Raw genomic sequence first — 21,492 nt, 5'->3', positions numbered from 1 at the left:
ACCCGTATCCCTCTAAACCTTCCCTATCCGTGTCCCTGTCCGAGTGTCGTTAATGTACCTGCCCCGGCCACTTCCCCTGGCAGCTCGTCCCATAGACAGACCACCCGTATCCCTCTAAACCTTCCCTATCCGTGTCCCTGTCCGAGTGTCGTTAATGTACCTGCCCCGGCCACTTCCCCTGGCAGCTCGTCCCATAGACAGACCACCCGTATCCCTCTAAACCTTCCCTATCCGTGTCCCTGTCCGAGTGTCGTTAATGTACCTGCCCCGACCACTTCCCCTGGCAGCTCGTCCCACAGACGGACCACCCGTATCCCTCTAAACCTTCCCTATCCGTGTCCCTGTCCCAGTGTCGTTAATGTACCTGCCCCGACCACTCCCTGTGGCAGCTCGTCCCACAGACAGACCACCCGTATCCCTCTAAACCTTCCCTATCCGTGTCCCTGTCCCAGTGTCGTTAATGTACCTGCCCCGACCACTTCCCCTGGCAGCTCGTCCCATAGACAGACCACCCGTATCCCTCTAAACCTTCCCTATCCGTGTCCCTGTCCGAGTGTCGTCAATGTACCTGCCTCGGCCACTTCCCCTGGCAGCTCGTTCCATCGACAGACCACCCGTATCCCTCTAAACCTTCCCTATCCGTGTCCCTGTCCCAGTGTCGTCAATGTACCTGCCCCGACCACTTCCCCTGGCAGCTCGTCCCACAGACGGACCACCCGTATCCCTCTGAACCTTCCCTATCCGTATCCCTGTCCCAGTGTCGTCAATGTACCTGCCCCGACTACTTCCCCTGGCAGCTCGTTCCATCGACAGACCACCCGTATCCCTCTGAACCTTCCCTATCCGTATCCCTGTCCCAGTGTTGTCAATGTACCTGCCCCGACTACTTCCTCTGGCAGCTCGTCCCATAGACAGACCACCCGTATCCCTCTAAACCTTCCCTATCCGTGTCCCTGTCCGAGTGTCGTCAATGTACCTGCCTCGGCCACTTCCCCTGGCAGCTCGTTCCATCGACAGACCACCCGTATCCCTCTAAACCTTCCCTATCCGTGTCCCTGTCCCAGTGTCGTCAATGTACCTGCCCCGACCACTTCCCCTGGCAGCTCGTCCCGTAGACAGACCACCCGTATCCCTCTAAACCTTCCCTATCCGTGTCCCTGTCCGAGTGTCGTCAATGTACCTGCCTCGGCCACTTCCCCTGGCAGCTCGTTCCACAGACAGACCACCCGTATCCCTCTAAACCTTCCCTATCCGTGTTCCTGTCCCAGTGTCGTCAATGTACCTGCCCCGACCACTTCCCCTGGCAGCTCGTCCCATAGACAGACCACCCGTATCCCTCTAAACCTTCCCTATCCGTGTCCCTGTCCCAGTGTCGTTAATGTACCTGCCCCGACCACTTCCCCTGGCAGCTCGTCCCATAGACAGACCACCCGTATCCCTCTAAACCTTCCCTATCCGTGTCCCTGTCCGAGTGTCGTCAATGTACCTGCCTCGGCCACTTCCCCTGGCAGCTCGTTCCATCGACAGACCACCCGTATCCCTCTAAACCTTCCCTATCCGTGTCCCTGTCCCAGTGTCGTCAATGTACCTGCCCCGACCACTTCCCCTGGCAGCTCGTCCCACAGACGGACCACCCGTATCCCTCTGAACCTTCCCTATCCGTATCCCTGTCCCAGTGTCGTCAATGTACCTGCCCCGACTACTTCCCCTGGCAGCTCGTTCCATCGACAGACCACCCGTATCCCTCTGAACCTTCCCTATCCGTATCCCTGTCCCAGTGTTGTCAATGTACCTGCCCCGACTACTTCCTCTGGCAGCTCGTCCCATAGACAGACCACCCGTATCCCTCTAAACCTTCCCTATCCGTGTCCCTGTCCGAGTGTCGTCAATGTACCTGCCTCGGCCACTTCCCCTGGCAGCTCGTCCCACAGACAGACCACCCGTATCCCTCTAAACCTTCCCTATCCGTGTCCCTGTCCCAGTGTCGTTAATGTACCTGTCCCGACCACTTCCCCTGGCAGCTCGTCCCATAGACAGACCACCCGTATCCCTCTAAACCTTCCCTATCCGTGTCCCTGTCCGAGTGTCGTTAATGTACCTGCCCTGACCACTCCCTCTGGCAGCTCGTCCCACAGACAGACCACCCGTCTCCCTCTAAACCTTCCGTATCCGTGTCCCTGTCCCAGTGTCGTTAATGTACCTGCCCCGACCACTCCCTCTGGCAGCTCGTCCCGTAGACAGACCACCCGTATCCCTCTAAACCTTCCCTATCCGTGTCCCTGTCCCAGTGTCGTTAATGTACCTGCCCCGACCACTCCCTCTGGCAGCTCGTCCCACAGACAGACCACCCGTATCCCTCTAAACCTTCCCTATCCGTGTCCCTGTCCCAGTGTCGTCAATGTACCTGCCTCGGCCACTTCCCCTGGCAGCTCGTCCCACAGACAGACCACCCGTATCCCTCTAAACCTTCCCTATCCGTGTCCCTGTCCGAGTGTCGTTAATGTACCTGCCCCGACCACTTCCCCTGGCAGCTCATCCCGTAGACAGACCACCCGTATCCCTCTAAACCTTCCCTATCCGTGTCCCTGTCCCAGTGTCGTTAATGTACCTGCCCCGACCACTTCCCCTGGCAGCTCGTTCCACAGACAGACCACCCGTATCCCTCTAAACCTTCCCTATCCGTGTCCCTGTCCCAGTGTCGTTAATGTACCTGCCCCGACCACTTCCCCTGGCAGCTCGTCCCGTAGACAGACCACCCGTATCCCTCTAAACCTTCCCTATCCGTGTCCCTGTCCCAGTGTCGTTAATGTACCTGCCCCGACCACTTCCCCTGGCAGCTCGTCCCACAGACAGTCCACCCGTATCCCTCTAAACCTTCCCTATCCGTGTCCCTGTCCCAGTGTCGTTAATGTACCTGCCCCGACCACTTCCTCTGGGCAGCTCGTCCTACAGACAGACCACCCGTATCCCTCTAAACCTTCCCTATCCGTGTCCCTGTCCGAGTGTCGTCAATGTACCTGCCTCGGCCACTTCCCCTGGCAGCTCGTTCCATCGACAGACCACCCGTATCCCTCTAAACCTTCCCTATCCGTGTCCCTGTCCCAGTGTCGTCAATGTACCTGCCCCGACCACTTCCCCTGGCAGCTCGTCCCACAGACGGACCACCCGTATCCCTCTGAACCTTCCCTATCCGTATCCCTGTCCCAGTGTCGTCAATGTACCTGCCCCGACTACTTCCCCTGGCAGCTCGTTCCATCGACAGACCACCCGTATCCCTCTGAACCTTCCCTATCCGTATCCCTGTCCCAGTGTTGTCAATGTACCTGCCCCGACTACTTCCTCTGGCAGCTCGTCCCATAGACAGACCACCCGTATCCCTCTAAACCTTCCCTATCCGTGTCCCTGTCCCAGTGTCGTCAATGTACCTGCCTCGGCCACTTCCCCTGGCAGCTCGTTCCATCGACAGACCACCCGTATCCCTCTAAACCTTCCCTATCCGTGTCCCTGTCCCAGTGTCGTTAATGTACCTGCCCCGACCACTCCCTGTGGCAGCTCGTCCCACAGACAGACCACCCGTATCCCTCTAAACCTTCCCTATCCGTGTCCCTGTCCCAGTGTCGTCAATGTACCTGCCCCGACCACTTCCCCTGGCAGCTCGTCCCACAGACAGACCACCCGTATCCCTCTAAACCTTCCCTATCCGTGTCCCTGTCCCAGTGTCGTCAATGTACCTGCCCCGACCACTTCCCCTGGCAGCTCGTCCCGTAGACAGACCACCCGTATCCCTCTAAACCTTCCCTATCCGTGTCCCTGTCCGAGTGTCGTCAATGTACCTGCCTCGGCCACTTCCCCTGGCAGCTCGTCCCACAGACGGACCACCCGTATCCCTCTGAACCTTCCCTATCCGTATCCCTGTCCCAGTGTCGTCAATGTACCTGCCCCGACTACTTCCCCTGGCAGCTCGTTCCATCGACAGACCACCCGTATCCCTCTGAACCTTCCCTATCCGTATCCCTGTCCCAGTGTTGTCAATGTACCTGCCCCGACTACTTCCTCTGGCAGCTCGTCCCATAGACAGACCACCCGTATCCCTCTAAACCTTCCCTATCCGTGTCCCTGTCCGAGTGTCGTCAATGTACCTGCCTCGGCCACTTCCCCTGGCAGCTCGTCCCACAGACAGACCACCCGTATCCCTCTAAACCTTCCCTATCCGTGTCCCTGTCCCAGTGTCGTTAATGTACCTGTCCCGACCACTTCCCCTGGCAGCTCGTCCCATAGACAGACCACCCGTATCCCTCTAAACCTTCCCTATCCGTGTCCCTGTCCGAGTGTCGTTAATGTACCTGCCCTGACCACTCCCTCTGGCAGCTCGTCCCACAGACAGACCACCCGTCTCCCTCTAAACCTTCCGTATCCGTGTCCCTGTCCCAGTGTCGTTAATGTACCTGCCCCGACCACTCCCTCTGGCAGCTCGTCCCGTAGACAGACCACCCGTATCCCTCTAAACCTTCCCTATCCGTGTCCCTGTCCCAGTGTCGTTAATGTACCTGCCCCGACCACTCCCTCTGGCAGCTCGTCCCACAGACAGACCACCCGTATCCCTCTAAACCTTCCCTATCCGTGTCCCTGTCCCAGTGTCGTCAATGTACCTGCCTCGGCCACTTCCCCTGGCAGCTCGTCCCACAGACAGACCACCCGTATCCCTCTAAACCTTCCCTATCCGTGTCCCTGTCCGAGTGTCGTTAATGTACCTGCCCCGACCACTTCCCCTGGCAGCTCATCCCGTAGACAGACCACCCGTATCCCTCTAAACCTTCCCTATCCGTGTCCCTGTCCCAGTGTCGTTAATGTACCTGCCCCGACCACTTCCCCTGGCAGCTCGTTCCACAGACAGACCACCCGTATCCCTCTAAACCTTCCCTATCCGTGTCCCTGTCCCAGTGTCGTTAATGTACCTGCCCCGCCCACTTCCCCTGGCAGCGCGTCCCGTAGACAGACCACCCGTATCCCTCTAAACCTTCCCTATCCGTGTCCCTGTCCCAGTGTCGTTAATGTACCTGCCCCGACCACTTCCCCTGGCAGCTCGTCCCACAGACAGTCCACCCGTATCCCTCTAAACCTTCCCTATCCGTGTCCCTGTCCCAGTGTCGTCAATGTACCTGCCTCGGCCACTTCCCCTGGCAGCTCGTCCCACAGACAGACCACCCGTATCCCTCTAAACCTTCCCTATCCGTGTCCCTGTCCGAGTGTCGTCAATGTACCTGCCTCGGCCACTTCCCCTGGCACCTCGTTCCATCGACAGACCACCCGTATCCCTCTAAACCTTCCCTATCCGTGTCCCTGTCCCAGTGTCGTCAATGTACCTGCCCCGACCACTTCCCCTGGCAGCTCGTCCCACAGACAGACCACCCGTATCCCTCTAAACCTTCCCTATCCGTGTCCCTGTCCCAGTGTCGTTAATGTACCTGCCCCGACCACTTCCCCTGGCAGCTCGTCCCACAGACAGACCACCCGTATCCCTCTAAACCCTCCCTATCCGTGTCCCTGTCCCAGTGTCGTTAATGTACCTGCCCCGACCACTTCCCCTGGCAGCTCGTTCCACAGACGGACCACCCGTATCCCTCTAAACCTTCCCTATCCGTGTCCCTGTCCGAGTGTCGTCAATGTACCTGCCCTGACCACTCCCTCTGGCAGCTCGTCCCACAGACGGACCACCCGTATCCCTCTAAACCTTCCCTATCCGTGTCCCTGTCCCAGTGTCGTCAATGTACCTGCCCCGACCACTTCCCCTGGCAGCTCGTCCCACAGACAGACCACCCGTATCCCTCTAAACCTTCCCTATCCGTGTTCCTGTCCCAGTGTCGTCAATGTACCTGCCCCGACCACTTCCTCTGGCAGCTCGTCCCACAGACAGACCACCCGTATCCCTCTAAACCTTCCCTATCCGTGTCCCTGTCCCAGTGTCGTTAATGTACCTGCCCCGGCCACTTCCCCTGGCATCTTGTCCCATAGACAGACCACCCGTATCCCTCTAAACCTTCCCTATCCGTGTCCCTGTCCCAGTGTCGTCAATGTACCTGCCCCGGCCACTTCCCCTGGCATCTTGTCCCATAGACAGACCACCCGTATCCCTCTAAACCTTCCCTATCCGTGTCCCTGTCCCAGTGTCGTTAATGTACCTGCCCCGACCACTTCCCCTGGCAGCTCGTCCCATAGACAGACCACCCGTATCCCTCTAAACCTTCCCTATCCGTGTCCCTGTCCCAGTGTCGTTAATGTACCTGCCCCGACCACTTCCCCTGGCAGCTCATCCCACAGACAGACCACCCGTATCCCTCTAAACCTTCCCTATCCGTGTCCCTGTCCCAGTGTCGTTAATGTACCTGCCTCGACCACTTCCCCTGGCAGCTCGGACCACAGACAGACCACCCGTATCCCTCTAAACCTTCCCTATCCGTGTCCCTGTCCCAGTGTCGTTAATGTACCTGCCCCGACCACTTCCCCTGGCAGCTCGTCCCATAGACAGACCACCCGTATCCCTCTAAACCTTCCCTATCCGTGTCCCTGTCCCAGTGTCGTTAATGTACCTGCCCTGACCACTTCCCCTGGCAGCTCGTCCCATAGACAGACCACCCGTATCCCTCTAAACCTTCCCTATCCGTGTCCCTGTCCCAGTGTCGTCAATGTACCTGCCCTGACCACTTCCCCTGGCAGCTCGTTCCACAGACAGACCACCCGTATCCCTCTAAACCTTCCCTATCCGTGACTGAGACTGACAGAGAGAGAGAGACTGACAGAGAGAGAGAGACTGACAGAGAGAGAGACTGACAGAGAGAGAGAGAGACTGACAGAGAGAGAGAGACTGACAGAGAGAGAGACTGACAGAGAGAGAGAGACTGACAGAGAGAGAGAGAGACTGACAGAGAGAGAGAGACTGACAGACAGAGAGAGACTGACAGAGAGAGACTGACAGAGAGAGAGAGAGACTGACAGAGAGAGAGACTGACAGAGAGAGACAGAAAGAGAGAGGGACTGACAGACAGAGAGAGAGACTGACAGAGAGAGAGAGACTGACAGAGAGAGAGAGAGACTGACAGAGAGAGGGACTGACAGAGAGAGAGACTGACAGAGAGAGAGAGAGAGACTGACAGAGAGAGAGACTGACAGAGAGAGAGAGAGACTGACTGAGAGAGAGACTGACAGAGAGAGAGAGAGACTGACAGAGAGAGAGAGAGACTGACTGAGAGAAGGGGGGAGACAGAGAGAGACTGACAGACAGAGAGAGAGAGACTGAGAGAGAGAGAGAGACTGACAGAGAGAGAGACTGACAGAGAGAGAGAGACTGACAGAGAGAGAGAGACTGACAGAGGGAGAGACTGACACAGAGAGAGAGACTGACAGAGAGAGAGACTGACAGAGAGAGAGAGAGACTGACAGAGAGAGAGAGACTGACAGAGAGACAGAGACTGACAGAGAGAGACTGACAGAGAGAGAGAGACTGACAGAGAGAGAGGGACTCCCTCTAAACCTTTCCTATCCATGTCCCTGTCCCAGTGTCGTTAATGTACCTGCCTCGGCCACTCCCTCTGGCAGCTCATCCCACAGACAGACCACCCGTATCCCTCTAAACCTTCCCTATCCGTGTCCCTGTCCCAGTGTCGTCAATGTACCTGCCTCGACCACTTCCCCTGGCAGCTCGTCCCACAGACAGACCACCCGTATCCCTCTAAACCTTCCCTATCCGTGTCCCTGTCCCAGTGTCGTTAATGTACCTGCCCCGACCACTTCCCCTGGCAACTCAGACCATAGACGGACCACCCGTATCCCTCTAAACCTTCCCTATCCGTGTCCCTGTCCCAGTGTCGTCAATGTACCTGCCCCGACCACTTCCCCTGGCAGCTCGTCCCACAGACAGACCACCCGTATCCCTCTAAACCTTCCCTATCCGTGTCCCTGTCCCAGTGTCGTTAATGTACCTGCCCCGACCACTTCCTCTGGCAGCTCGTCCCATAGACAGACCACCCGTCTCCCTCTAAACCTTCCCTATCCGTGTCCCTGTCCCAGTGTCGTTAATGTACCTGCCCCGACCACTTCCTCTGGCAGCTCGTCCCACAGACAGACCACCCGTATCCCTCTAAACCTTCCCTATCCGTGTCCCTGTCCCAGTGTCGTCAATGTACCTGCCCCGACCACTTCCCCTGGCAGCTCGTCCCATAGACAGACCACCCGTCTCCCTCTAAACCTTCCCTATCCGTGTCCCTGTCCCAGTGTCGTTAATGTACCTGCCCCGACCACTTCCTCTGGCAGCTCGTCCCATAGACAGACCACCCGTATCCCTCTAAACCTTCCCTATCCGTATCCCTGTCCGAGTGTCGTTAATGTACCTGCCCCGACCACTTCCCCTGGCAGCTCGTCCCACAGACAGACCACCCGTATCCCTCTAAACCTTCCCTATCCGTGTCCCTGTCCCAGTGTCGTCAATGTACCTGCCCCGACCACTTCCTCTGGCAGCTCGTTCCGCAGACAGACCACCCGTATCCCTCTAAACCTTCCCTATCCGTGTCCCTGTCCCAGTGTCGTCAATGTACCTGCCCTGACCACTTCCCCTGGCAGCTCGTCCCACAGACAGACCACCCGTATCCCTCTAAACCTTCCCTATCCGTGTCCCTGTCCCAGTGTCGTCAATGTACCTGCCCCGACCACTTCCTCTGGCAGCTCGTCCCATAGACAGACCACCCGTATCCCTCTAAACCTTCCCTATCCGTGTCCCTGTCCCAGTGTCGTCAATGTACCTGCCCCGACCACTTCCCCTGGCAGCTCGTCCCACAGACAGACCACCCGTATCCCTCTAAACCTTCCCTATCCGTGTCCCTGTCCCAGTGTCGTTAATGTACCTGCCCCGACCACTTCCCCTGGCAGCTCGTCCCATAGACAGACCACCCGTATCCCTCTAAACCTTCCCTATCCGTGTCCCTGTCCCAGTGTCGTCAATGTACCTGCCCCGACCACTTCCCCTGGCAGCTCGTCCCATAGACAGACCACCCGTATCCCTCTAAACCTTCCCTATCCGTGTCCCTGTCCCAGTGTCGTTAATGTACCTGTCCCGACCACTCCCTCTGGCAGCTCGTCCCACAGACAGACCACCCGTATCCCTCTAAACCTTCCCTATCCGTGTCCCTGTCCCAGTGTCGTTAATGTACCTGCCCCGACCACTTCCCCTGGCAGCTCGGACCACAGACAGACCACCCGTATCCCTCTAAACCTTCCCTATCCGTGTCCCTGTCCCAGTGTCGTCAATGTACCTGCCCTGACCACTTCCCCTGGCAGCTCGTCCCACAGACAGACCACCCGTATCCCTCTAAACCTTCCCTATCCGTATCCCTGTCCCAGTGTCGTTAATGTACCTGTCCCGACCACTTCCCCTGGCAGCTCGGACCATAGACGGACCACCCGTATCCCTCTAAACCTTCCCTATCCGTGTCCCTGTCCCAGTGTCGTTAATGTACCTGCCTCGACCACTTCCCCTGGCAGCTCGGACCACAGACAGACCACCCGTATCCCTCTAAACCTTCCCTATCCGTGTCCCTGTCCCAGTGTCGTTAATGTACCTGCCCCGACCACTTCCCCTGGCAGCTCGTCCCATAGACAGACCACCCGTATCCCTCTAAACCTTCCCTACCCGTGTCCCTGTCCCAGTGTCGTCAATGTACCTGCCCTGACCACTCCCTCTGGACCACCTTCTGGGTGAAAAAGTGTCCCCTATTAAATCTCTTTTCCCCCCTCTCACCCTAAACCTGTGCCCTCCGGTTCTCGATTCCCCGACCCTGGGGGAAAAAGTCTGTGCACGTTCACCCTATCTGTGCCCCCTGGTGGTTTAACACCCCCCCCGTAAGGTCACCGCGACGCTCCAGGGAATAAAGTCACAACCTGCCCGACCTCTCTCCGTAACTCAGTCCCGGCGACATCCTCCTAAATCCCCCTCGGCACTCTTCCCGGCTTGACGGCGTCTTTCCCACAGCAGGGCGACCAAGATCGAACACCGTACCCCAAGTGCGGCCTCACCGACGTCCCGTGCGACCGAGACGCGACCTCCCGCCTCCTGCTCTCGGTGCCCTGGCCGACCAAGGCCGGCCCGACACACCCTTCCTTCTCCCCCTGTCTACCTTTGTCGGGGAACCCTGTACCCCTGGGTCTCTGTTCTGGAACGGGGGCCCCCTGCTGTTCACTGCGAAATCCTGCCCTGGGTTAACTCCCCAGAGTCCGTCACTGCCCCGTCTCCCTGTGACTTGGCTTTCAGGGTCCCGCCTCCCTGCACCCCGAGGTCCCCCCTGCTCTACCACGCTCCCCCCCCCACCCCGCCCCACCCGGCCGTTCGCAGCAGTTCTCCCTCGCTCCGACTTCCCAAAACGCAACAGCTCGCCCCGATCCGAATTAAACTGCGTTTGCTGCACCTCGGCCCAGGCTGCGGTCGGCCCCCCTCCCCCCCCCCGGTCCCGTGCCCCAGGTGGGGCCGCGCTTCCCGAGGTCCGGTGAACGGCTGTCGACATGGGTCGCCGTGCATTGCTGCCCGACGGGAGAGAGGGGTGAGAGGGTGTTGCAGGGTGGGGTGGGGTGGGGGCCCTTCGAGGATACCGGCGGCGGGACGTGGAGGCAGAGTCAGATCGGGATGAGATTACGGAGTACCTGGAGACACATGACAGGATAGAACATAGAGTACAGCACAGCACAGTACAGGCCCTTCAGCCCACAACGTTGTGCTGACCCTCAAACCCTGCCTCCCATATAAGCCCCCACCTTAGATTCCTCCATATACCTGTCTAGTCGTCTCTTAAACTTCACCAGTGTATCTGACTCAGGCAGTGCATTCCACGCACCGACCACTCTCTGAGTAAAAAACCTTCCTCTAATATCCCCCTTGAACTTCCCACCCCTTACCTTAAAGCCATGTCCTCTTGTATTGAGCAGTGGTGCCCTGGGGAAGAGACGCTGGCTATCCACTCTATCTATTCCTCTTATTATCTTGTACACCTCTATCATGTCTCCTCTCATCCTCCTTCTCTCCAAAGTGTAAAGCCCTCGCTCCCTTAATCTCTGATCATAATGCATACTCTCTGAACCAGGCAGCATCCTGGTAAATCTCCTCTGTACCCTTTCCAATGCTTCCATATCCTTCCTATAGTGAGGAGACCAGAACTGGACACAGTACTCCAAGTGTGGCCTAACCAGAGTTTTACAGAGCTGCATCATTACATCGCGACTCTTAAATGCGTCCGGGCGGGACGCTTTCTGTAAAGACTGGTGAGGGTTGACGGGCTTGCTGGCCTTCATAACAAGGGGAATTGAGTATCAGAGCAAAGAGGTCCTTCTGCAGCTGTACAGGGCCCTGGTGAGACCACACCTGGAGTACTGTGCGCAGTTTTGGTCTCCAAATTCAAGGAAGGACATTCTTGCTATTGAGGGAGTGCAGCGTAGGTTCACCAGGTTAATTCCCGGGATGGCGGGACTGTCATATGTGGAAAGATTGGAGCGACTGGGCTTGTATACTCTGGAATTTAGAAGGATGAGAGGGGATCTTATTGAAACATTAAGGGATTGGACACGCTGGAGGCAGGAAACATGTTCCCGCTGATGGGTGAGTCCAGAACCAGAGGCCACAGTTTAAGAATAAGGGGTAGGCCATTTAGAAACAGAAAATAGGTGCAGGAGTAGGCCATTCGGCCCTTCGAGCCTGCCCCGCCATTCAGTATGATCCCGGCTGATCATCCAACTCAGAACCCCGCACCAGCCTTCCCTCCATACCCCCTGATCCCCGTAGCCACAAGGGCCGTATCTAACTCCCTCTTAAACAGAGCCAATGAACTGGCCTCAACTGTTTCCTGTGGCAGAGAATTCCACAGATTCACCACTCTCTGTGTGAAGAAGTTTTTCCTCATCTCGGTCCTAAAAGGCTTCCCCTTTATCCTCAAACTGTGACCCCTCGTTCTGGACTTCCCCAACATCGGGAACAATCTTCCTGCATCTAGCCTGTCCAATCCCTTTAGGATCTTATACGTTTCAATCAGACCCCCCCCTCAATCTTCTAAATTGCAGAGAGTAGAACGGAGTTGAGGGAAAACTTTTTCACCCAGAGAGTGGCGGAGATGTGGAATGCTCTGCCCCAGAAGGCAGTGGAGGCCAAGTCTCCGGATGCTTTCAAGAAAGAGATGGACACAGCTCTTAAAGATAGCGGAGTGAAGGGATAAGGGGATAAGGCAGGAACTGGATACTGATTGTGGATGATCGGCCATGATCATTGTGAATGGCGGTGCTGGCTCGAAGGGCTGAATGGCCCACTCCTGCTTCTATTGTCTATTGACAGGCCGGATTTCTTCAGCCCCCCCCCCCCCGAAGAGGCGCAGTGTCTCGGCCAGCGGTTTGGACCACTGCAGGCCTCCGTGAAAATGGGGAGAAACCCCTGGGGGAGGGGGGTGGTGTGAGGCTGTCTGCGACTCCGGTAATCGGACCAACCTCCGTCCGATCTCCCCCTCAGTCTCCGACGCGCCGCAGGAAACGACCGGAGTCTGCCCGAGCTCCCCGCCCTCTGCGATCCAGGCAGCGTCCTGGCGGACCCCCGTCGCCTTTGCAAAACCCGAGTCTGTCTCGGCTCTGTGCGCTGTCTGAGATCCCGGCAGACAGCGAGAGGCCAAAACACGGTGCATTCCGCGACAGCGGGAGAGATGGAGGGACTCCCAATAACTTTAACTTGCTTTTCTCGTCCTCCTCTGCTTCTCTCTCTCCGCCCGCCCCCTCTGGTTTCTCTACCCCTCCGTGTCTCTCCTCTCCCTTCCCCGTCTCTCTCTCCCTTCTCCATCTCCCTCTCCCTTCCCCGTCTCTCTCTCCCTTCCCCGTCTCTCTCTCCCCTCCCCGTCTCTCTCTCTCTCCATTCCTTCCCGTTTCTCTCTCCCCTCCCCGTCTCTCTCTCTCCCTTCCCCGTCTCTCTCTCCCTTCCACGTCTCTTTCTCTCCATTCCTTCCCGTCTCTCTCCCCTCCCCGTCTCTCTCTCTCTCTCCTCCCCGTCTCTCTCTCCCTTCCCGTCTCTCTCTCCCTTCCCTGTCTGTCTCTCCCTTCTCCGTCTCCCTCTCCCTTCCCCGTCTCTCTCTCTCCATTCCTTCCCGTCTCTCTCTCTCTCCCCTCCCCTCCTCTCTCTCTCCCCTCCCCGTCTCTCTCTCCCCTCCCCGTCTCTCTCTCCCTTCCCCGTCTCTCTCTCCCTTCCCTGTCTCTCTCTCCCTTCCCTGTCTCTCTCTCCCCTCCCCGTCTCTCTCTCCCCTCCCCGTCTCTCTCTCCCTTCCCCGTCTCTCTCTCCCCTCCCCGTCTCTCTCTCCCCTCCCTGTCTCTCTCTCCCCTCCCTGTCTCTCTCTCCCCTCCCTGTCTCTCTCTCCCTTCCCTGTCTCTCTCTCCCCTCCCCGTCTCTCTCTCCCCTCCCTGTCTCTCTCTCTCCCTTCCCCGTCTCTCTCTACTCCCCTCCCTGTCTCTCTCTCCCCTCCCCGTCTCTCTCTCCCCTCCCTGTCTCTCTCTCCCTTCCCCGTCTCTCTCTCCCTTCCCCGTCTCTCTCTCCCTTCCCCGTCTCTCTCTCCCTTCCCCGTCTCTCTCTCCCTTCCCTGTCTCTCTCTCCTCCCCGTCTCTCTCTCCCTTCCCTGTCTCTCTCTCCCCTCCCCGTCTCTCTCTCTCCCCTCCCCGTCTCTCTCTCTCTCTCCCTTCCCTGTCTCTCTCTCCCCTCCCCGTCTCTCTCTCCCCTCCCTGTCTCTCTCTCCCTTCCCCGTCTCTCTCTCCCCTCCCCGTCTCTCTCTCCCCTCCCTGTCTCTCTCTCCCCTCCCTGTCTCTCTCTCCCCTCCCTGTCTCTCTCTCCCTTCCCTGTCTCTCTCTCCCCTCCCCGTCTCTCTCTCCCCTCCCTGTCTCTCTCTCTCCCTTCCCCGTCTCTCTCTACTCCCCTCCCCGTCTCTCTCTCCCCTCCCCGTCTCTCTCTCCCCTCCCCGTCTCTCTCTCCCTTCCCCGTCTCTCTCTCCCTTCCCCGTCTCTCTCTCCCTTCCCCGTCTCTCTCTCCCTTCCCTGTCTCTCTCTCCTCCCCGTCTCTCTCTCCCTTCCCTGTCTCTCTCTCCCCTCCCCGTCTCTCTCTCTCCCCTCCCCGTCTCTCTCTCCCTTCTCCGTCTCTCTCTCCTCCCCGTCTCTCTCTCCTCCCCGTCTCCCTCTCCCTTCCCGTCTCTCTCTCCCTTCCCCGTCTCTCTCTCCCTTCCCCGTCTCTCTCTCCTCCCCGTCTCTCTCCCCTCCCCGTCTCTCTCTCCCTTCCCTGTCTCTCTCTCCCTTCCCGTCTCTCTCTCCCTTCCCTGTCTGTCTCTCCCTTCTCCGTCTCCCTCTCCCTTCCCCGTCTCTCTCTCTCCATTCCTTCCCGTCTCTCTCTCTCTCCCCTCCCCGCCTCTCTCTCTCCCCTCCCCGTCTCTCTCTCCCCTCCCCGTCTCTCTCTCCCTTCCCCGTCTCTCTCTCCCTTCCCTGTCTCTCTCTCCCTTCCCTGTCTCTCTCTCCCCTCCCCGTCTCTCTCTCCCCTCCCTGTCTCTCTCTCCCTTCCCCGTCTCTCTCTCCCCTCCCCGTCTCTCTCTCCCCTCCCTGTCTCTCTCTCCCCTCCCTGTCTCTCTCTCCCTTCCCTGTCTCTCTCTCCCCTCCCCGTCTCTCTCTCCCCTCCCTGTCTCTCTCTCTCCCTTCCCCGTCTCTCTCTACTCCCCTCCCTGTCTCTCTCTCCCCTCCCTGTCTCTCTCTCCCCTCCCCGTCTCTCTCTCCCCTCCCTGTCTCTCTCTCCCTTCCCGGTCTCTCTCTCCCTTCCCCGTCTCTCTCTCCCTTCCCCGTCTCTCTCTCCCTTCCCTGTCTCTCTCTCCTCCCCGTCTCTCTCTCTCCCCTCCCCGTCTCTCTCTCTCCCCTCCCCGTCTCTCTCTCTCCCCTCCCCGTCTCTCTCTCCCTTCCCCGTCTCTCTCTCCTCCCCGTCTCTCTCTCCTCCCCGTCTCCCTCTCCCTTCCCCGTCTCCCTCTCCCTTCCCCGTCTCCCTCTCCCTTCCCCGTCTCTCTCTCTCCATTCCTTCCCGTCTCTCTCTCCCTTCCCCGTCTCCCTCTCCCCTCCCCGTCTCTCTCTCTCCCTCCCCGTCTCTCTCTCCCCTCCCCGTCTCTCTCTCTCTCCCCTCCCCGTCTCTCTCTCTCCCTTCCCCGTCTCTCTCTCTCTCCCTCCCCGTCTCTCTCTCCCCTCCCCGTCTCTCTCTCTCCCCTCCCCGTCTCTCTCTCTCCCCTCCCCGTCTCTCTCTCTCCCCTCCCCGTCTCTCTCTCCCTTCCCCGTCTCTCTCTCCTCCCCGTCTCTCTCTCCTCCCCGTCTCCCTCTCCCTTCCCCGTCTCCCTCTCCCTTCCCCGTCTCTCTCTCTCCATTCCTTCCCGTCTCTCTCTCCCTTCCCCGTCTCCCTCTCCCCTCCCCGTCTCTCTCTCTCCCTCCCCGTCTCTCTCTCCCCTCCCCGTCTCTCTCTCTCTCCCCTCCCCGTCTCTCTCTCTCCACTCCCCGTCTCTCTCTCCCCTCCCCGTCTCTCTCTCTCTCTCCCCTCCCCGTCTCTCTCTCCCCTCCCCGTCTCTCTCTCTCCTCCCTGTCTCTCTCTCTCCCCTCCCCATCTCTCTCTCCCCTCCCCATCTCTCTCTGTCTCCCCTCCCTGTCTCTCTCTCTCTCCCCTCCCCGTCTCTCTCTCTCTCCCCTCCCTGTCTCTCTCTCCCCTCCCCGTCTCTCTCTCCCCTCCCCGTCTCTCTCTCCCCTCCCCGTCTCTCTCTCTCCCCTCCCCGTCTCTCTCTCTCTCCCTCCCCGTCTCTCTCTCTCCCTCCCCGTCTCTCTCTCTCTCCCCTCCCCGTCTCTCTCTCTCTCCCCTCCCCGTCTCTCTCTCTCCCCTCCCCGTCTCTCTCTCTCCTCCCCGTCTCTCTCTCTCCCTCCCCGTCTCTCTCTCCCCTCCCCGTCTCTCTCTCTCTCCCTCCCCGTCTCTCTCTCTCTCCCTCTCCCCGTCTCTCTCTCTCTCCCCTCCCCGTCTCTCTCTCCCCTCCCCGTCTCTCTCTCTCCCTCCCCGTCTCTCTCTCTCTCTCCCCTCCCCGTCTCTCTCTCCCCTCCCCGTCTCTCTCTCTCTCTCCCCTCCCCGTCTCTCTCTCTCTCCCCTCCCCGTCTCTCTCTCTCTCTCCCCTCCCCGTCTCTCTCTCCCCTCCCCGTCTCTCTCTCTCTCTCCCCTCCCCGTCTCTCTCTCTCTCCCCTCCCCGTCTCTCTCTCTCTCTCCCCTCCCCGTCTCTCTCTCCCCTCCCCGTCTCTCTCTCTCTCCCCTCCCCGTCTCTCTCTCTCTCCCCTCCCCATCTCTCTCTCCCCTCCCCGTCTCTCTCTCTCTCCCCTCCCCGTCTCTCTCTCCCTCTCCCCGTCTCTCTCTCTCTCCCCTCCCCGTCTCTCTCTCTCTCTCCCCTCCCCGTCTCTCTCTCTCTCCCCTCCCCGTCTCTCTCTCTCTCTCCCCTCCCCGTCTCTCTCTCCCCTCCCCGTCTCTCTCTCTCTCCCCTCCCCATCTCTCTCTCCCCTCCCCGTCTCTCTCTCTCTCCCCTCCCCGTCTCTCTCTCCCCTCCCCGTCTCTCTCTCTCTCCCCTCCCCGTCTCTCTCTCTCTCTCCCCTCCCCGTCTCTCTCTCTCTCTCCCCTCCCCGTCTCTCTCTCTCTCCCTCCCAGTCTCTCTCTCTCTCTCCCCTCCCCGTCTCTCTCTTTCTCTCCCCTCCCCGTCTCTCTCTCTCTCCCTCCCAGTCTCTCTCTCTCTCTCCCCTCCCCGTCTCTCTCTTTCTCTCCCCTCCCCGTCTCTCTCTCTCTCCCTCCCAGTCTCTCTCTCTCCCCTCCCGGTCTCTCTCTCTCCCCTCCCTCGCTCTCTCCCCACCCCCATGCTCTCTCTGTCCAGGCTGTGGAGGCGGCCCAGGTTGCAGAGGAACTGAAAGTTCAGCTGGAGGCCGTTCAGTCCCGGTTGGCTGACGTTCAGGATGAAATTATCGAAAGCAGCGTCGCCAGAGAGAAGGATGCCTTTAACTACAACAGAGCGCAGGTAGGCAGAGAGTGAATCTCCCTCCGCACCGCCCCATCACACACTCCCAGGGTCAGACACAGAGTGAATCTCCCCCCGCACCGTCCCATCACACACTCCCGGGGTCAGACACAGAGTGAATCTCCCTCCGCACCGTCCCATCACACACCCCCGGGGTCAGACACAGAGTGAATCTCCCTCCGCACCGTCCCATCACACACCCCCGGGGTCAGACACAGAGCGAATCTCCCTCCGCACCGTCCCATCACACACTCCCGGGGTCAGACAGAGTGAATCTCCCTCCGCACCGTCCCATCACACACTCCCGGGGTCGGACACAGAGTGAATCTCCCTCCGCACCGTCCCATCACACACTCCCGGGGTCAGACAGAGTGAATCTCCCTCCACACCGTCCCATCACACACTCCCAGGGTCAGACACAGAGCGAATCTCCCTCCGCACCGCCCCATCACACACTCCCGGGGTCAGACACGGAGTGAATCTCCCTCTGCACCGTCCCATCACACACTCCCGGGGTCAGACAGAGTGAATCTCCCTCCGCACCGTCCCATCACACTCTCCCGGGGTCAGACAGAGCGAATCTCCCTCCGCACCGCCCCATCACACACTCCCAGGGTCAGACACAGAGTGAATCTCCCTCCGCACCGTCCCATCACACACCCCCGGGGTCAGACACAGAGTGAATCTCCCTCCGCACCGTCCCATCACACACCCCCGGGGTCAGACACAGTGAATCTCCCTCCGCACCGTCCCATCACACACTCCCGGGGTCAGACACAGAGTGAATCTCCCTCCACACCGTCCCATCACATACTCCCGGGGTCAGGCACACAGAGTGAATCTCCCTCCGCACCGTCCCATCACACACTCCCGGGGTCAGACACAGAGTGAATCTCCCTCCGCACCGTCCCATCACACACTCCCGGGGTCAGACACAGAGTGAATCTCCCTCCACACCGTCCCATCACACACTCCCCGGGGGTCAGACACAGAGCGAATCTCCCTCCGCACCGTTCCATCACACACTCCCGGGGTCAGACACAGGCCGTAGCTCCCCTCAGCCCTCCGGGACGTGGTAGGCTTGACGGTCTGCGTGTGGGACTCTCCCGTGACACAGGAGGACATTTCGAAACTGCGTCGGAAAGTGGAGCGTCAGAAGAAGCCGGATTTGTACACCAACTGTGACGAGATCCTGATGGAGGAGATCAAAGATTACAAGGTGAGGGGTCTCCCCGCGGAGGAGGAGGAGGGTGGAGGGGAGCGGACGGGAGGCGCTGGGAGGGGAATTGGAGTACCGGGATGTAGGGGAAGGGATTTACAGTCAAACAATTGACAGTCTCCTCTCTCTCCCCCCTCTCCAGTCGAAGCTGACGTGCCCGTGCTGTAACGCGCGCAAGAAAGACGCCGTGCTGACCAAGTGTTTCCACGTCTTCTGCTCCGAGTGCGTGAAGACCCGTTACGACACCCGCCAACGCAAATGCCCGAAATGTAACGCGCCGTTCGGGGCCAACGACTTCCATCGAATCTACATCGGCTGAGAAGGAGGGAGAGATGGTGGTTCCTCATGGCGTACCCTCCCCGTCCCGCGCACCTGCCCGCGTTCTCCCTCCCCGTCCCGCGCACCTGCTCGCGTACCCTTCCCCGTCCCGCGCACCTGCTCGCGTACCCTCCCCCCGTCCCGCGCACCTGCCCGCGTTCTCCCTCCCCTGTCCCGCGCACCAGCTCGCGTTCTCCCTCCCCGTCCCGCGCACCTGCTCGCGTACCCTCCCCCGTCCCGCGCACCTGCTCGCGTACCCTCCCCCCGTCCCGCGCAACTGCCCGCGTTCTCCCTCCCCTGTCCCGCGCACCAGCTCGCGTTCTCCCTCCCTGTCATGTGCATGTGCTCACGTTCTCCCTCCCCGTCCCGTGCACCAGCTCGCTTACTTTCTCCCCGTCCCGCGCACCAGCCCGCGTTCTCCCTCCCCTGTCCCGCGCACCAGCTCGCGTTCTCCCTCCCCGTCCCGCGCACCTGCTCGCGTACCCTCCCCCGTCCCGCCGCGTACCCTCCCCCGTCCCACGCACCTGCTCGCGTACCCTCCCCCCGTCCCGCGCACCTGCTCGCGTACCCTCCCCCCGTCCCGCGCACCTGCCCGCGTTCTCCCTCCCCTGTCCCGCGCACCAGCTCGCGTTCTCCCTCCCTGTCATGTGCATGTGCTCACGTTCTCCCTCCCCGTCCCGCGCACCAGCTCGCTTACTTTCTCCCCGTCCCGCGCACCAGCTCGCGTTCTCCCTCCCCGTCCCACGCACCAGCTCGCGTTCTCCCTCCCCGTCCCACGCACCAGCCCGCGTTCTCCCTCCCCGTCCCGCGCACCAGCTCGCGTTCTCCCTCCCCGTCCCGCGCACCAGCTCGCGTTCTCCCTCCCCGTCCCGTGCACCAGCTCGCGTTCTCCCTCCCCATCCCGCGTTCTCCCTCCCTGTTCTGTACACAAACTAGCCCACACTCTCCCCTTTCTCCTCCTCCTGTCCCTCCCGTGGAGTTAGCCGTGTCCCAGTCCTGCTTCCGGTCTGCGGGACCTCTCTACCCCTACGCTTCCCCCGTCCTGGGATATTTCTGTCCAGTCTCTCTCTCTCTCTCTGTCAGCCCCAAGTCTCTCTCTGTCTCCGTCCCTCACTCCCTCCTGCGTCTCCCCGTCATCCCCCGTGTAACCACGTAGTCCAGGTCACAGAATAAAACTGTTCGTGCTTTCCTTTGCTGAGTTTCCCTCATCTTCTGGGATTTGGGAGGGTTTCTTTATCAGGGTTGACAGAGGAATTGTGCGGAGAGGAATTTCACACGGGCTTTAATTTGGCGAAGTGCGTTTTGGGACGTCAGATCGGGGGGTGGTTTCACAGGCCCCTGGAGTGTGTGTTGTCGATCGGAGGGACCTCGGGGCGCAGGGTCCCGGTTCTCTGAAAGTGGGGTCGCAGGTAGATGGGGCGGCGAACGAGGCGTTTGGCCCTCATTGGGGCAGGTCACCGAGTGCAGTCGGGACGTCCTGCCTGCGTTTTTGCGCGCGGCGGAGGTCTTTGCCGGGGCTGAGGGGGGGGGGATCTTGGTCAGCTGGGCGGGTGGGCCGAGGTGTGGCAGGCGCAGTTTAATTCCAGACGGGGGCGAGGAGTCGTGGTTCGGGAAGGACTCCCGCGGCGAACGGCAGGGCCCCGGGGGTGAGAGGGGGGTTGGCGTCGCAGAACAGAGGGTTCCGAAAAAGTGGGGAGCTCACGGGTAGACGGGCAGGGCACCGAGAGGTCACGCCGCGGTTGTACGAGATGTCGGCGAGGCCGCACTCGCGGGAGAGTGGGTGAGCCGCGCCACGTTCCTGGCCGCCCAGCGTCTGCGAGGACCCGACCCCGGGCCCGAGACGCAGATGCAATTCGAAGAGGGCTGCATTTCGTTCGAACGTGTGCGGTGGAGAGGATACCGACCGGCCGCATCACAGCCTGAGGAGGGAACGCCAACGTCCTCGAACGGAAAAACCCTACAAAAAGTCGTGGGTACAGCCCAGCCCGTCACGGGTAAAGCCCTCCCCACCATTGAGCACGTCTGCACGGTGCGTTGTCGCAGGAAAGCAGCATCCACCATCAGGGACCCCCACCACCCAGGACGTGCTCTCTTCTCACTGCTGCCGTCAGGAAGGAGGGACAGGAGCCTCAGGACCCACACCACCAGGTTCAGGGACAGTTATCACCCCTCAACCATCAGGAAGGAGGTACAGGAGCCTCAGGACCCACATCACCAGGTTCAGGGACAGTTATCACCCCTCAACCATCAGGAAGGAGGTACAGGAGCCTCAGGACCCACACCACCAGGTTCAGGGACAGTTATTACCCCTCAACCATCAGGAAGGAGGTACAGGAGCCTCAGGACCCACACCACCGGGTTCAGGGACAGTTATCACCCCTCAACCATCAGGAAGGAGGGACAGGAGCCTCAGGACCCACACCACCAGGTTCAGGGACAGTTATTACCCCTCAACCATCAGGAAGGAGGTACAGGAGCCTCAGGACCCACAGCATCAGGTTCAGGGACAGTTATTACCCCTCAACCATCAGGAAGGAGGTACAGGAGTCTCAGGACCCACACCACCAGGTTCAGGGACAGTTATCACCCCTCAACCATCAGGAAGGAGGGACAGGAGCCTCAGGACCCACACCACCAGGTTCAGGGACAGTTATTACCCCTCAACCATCAGGAAGGAGGTACAGGAGCCTCAGGACCCACAGCATCAGGTTCAGGGACAGTTATTACCCCTCAACCATCAGGAAGGAGGTACAGGAGCCTCAGGACCCACACCACCAGGTTCAGGGACAGTTATTACCCCTCAACCATCAGGAAGGAGGTACAGGAGCCTCAGGACCCACAGCATCAGGTTCA

At 59.9% G+C, this 21,492-nt stretch overlaps 1 protein-coding gene across 1 annotated transcript in view; it reads left to right on the top strand.

Annotated features, from left to right (window-relative positions):
• LOC134341914 (E3 ubiquitin-protein ligase BRE1A-like) overlaps nt 1-19,131 on the top strand; it is a 23,858-nt gene extending 4,727 nt beyond the window's left edge. Inside the window, exons 3-5 of the mRNA XM_063039845.1 lie at nt 16,962-17,102; nt 18,220-18,321; nt 18,464-19,131. Coding sequence (XP_062895915.1) covers nt 16,962-17,102; nt 18,220-18,321; nt 18,464-18,640 — 420 coding nt within the window. The 3' untranslated portion in view covers nt 18,641-19,131. The remainder of the gene's footprint in view (nt 1-16,961; nt 17,103-18,219; nt 18,322-18,463) is intronic.
• The last annotated feature ends 2,361 nt before the right edge of the window (nt 19,132-21,492 follow it).

Source organism: Mobula hypostoma, unplaced genomic scaffold, assembly GCF_963921235.1.
Source record: "Mobula hypostoma unplaced genomic scaffold, sMobHyp1.1 scaffold_166, whole genome shotgun sequence".
NCBI classification, from domain to species: Eukaryota; Metazoa; Chordata; class Chondrichthyes; order Myliobatiformes; family Myliobatidae; genus Mobula; species Mobula hypostoma.
This window is presented reverse-complemented; position numbering and strand designations above follow the sequence as displayed.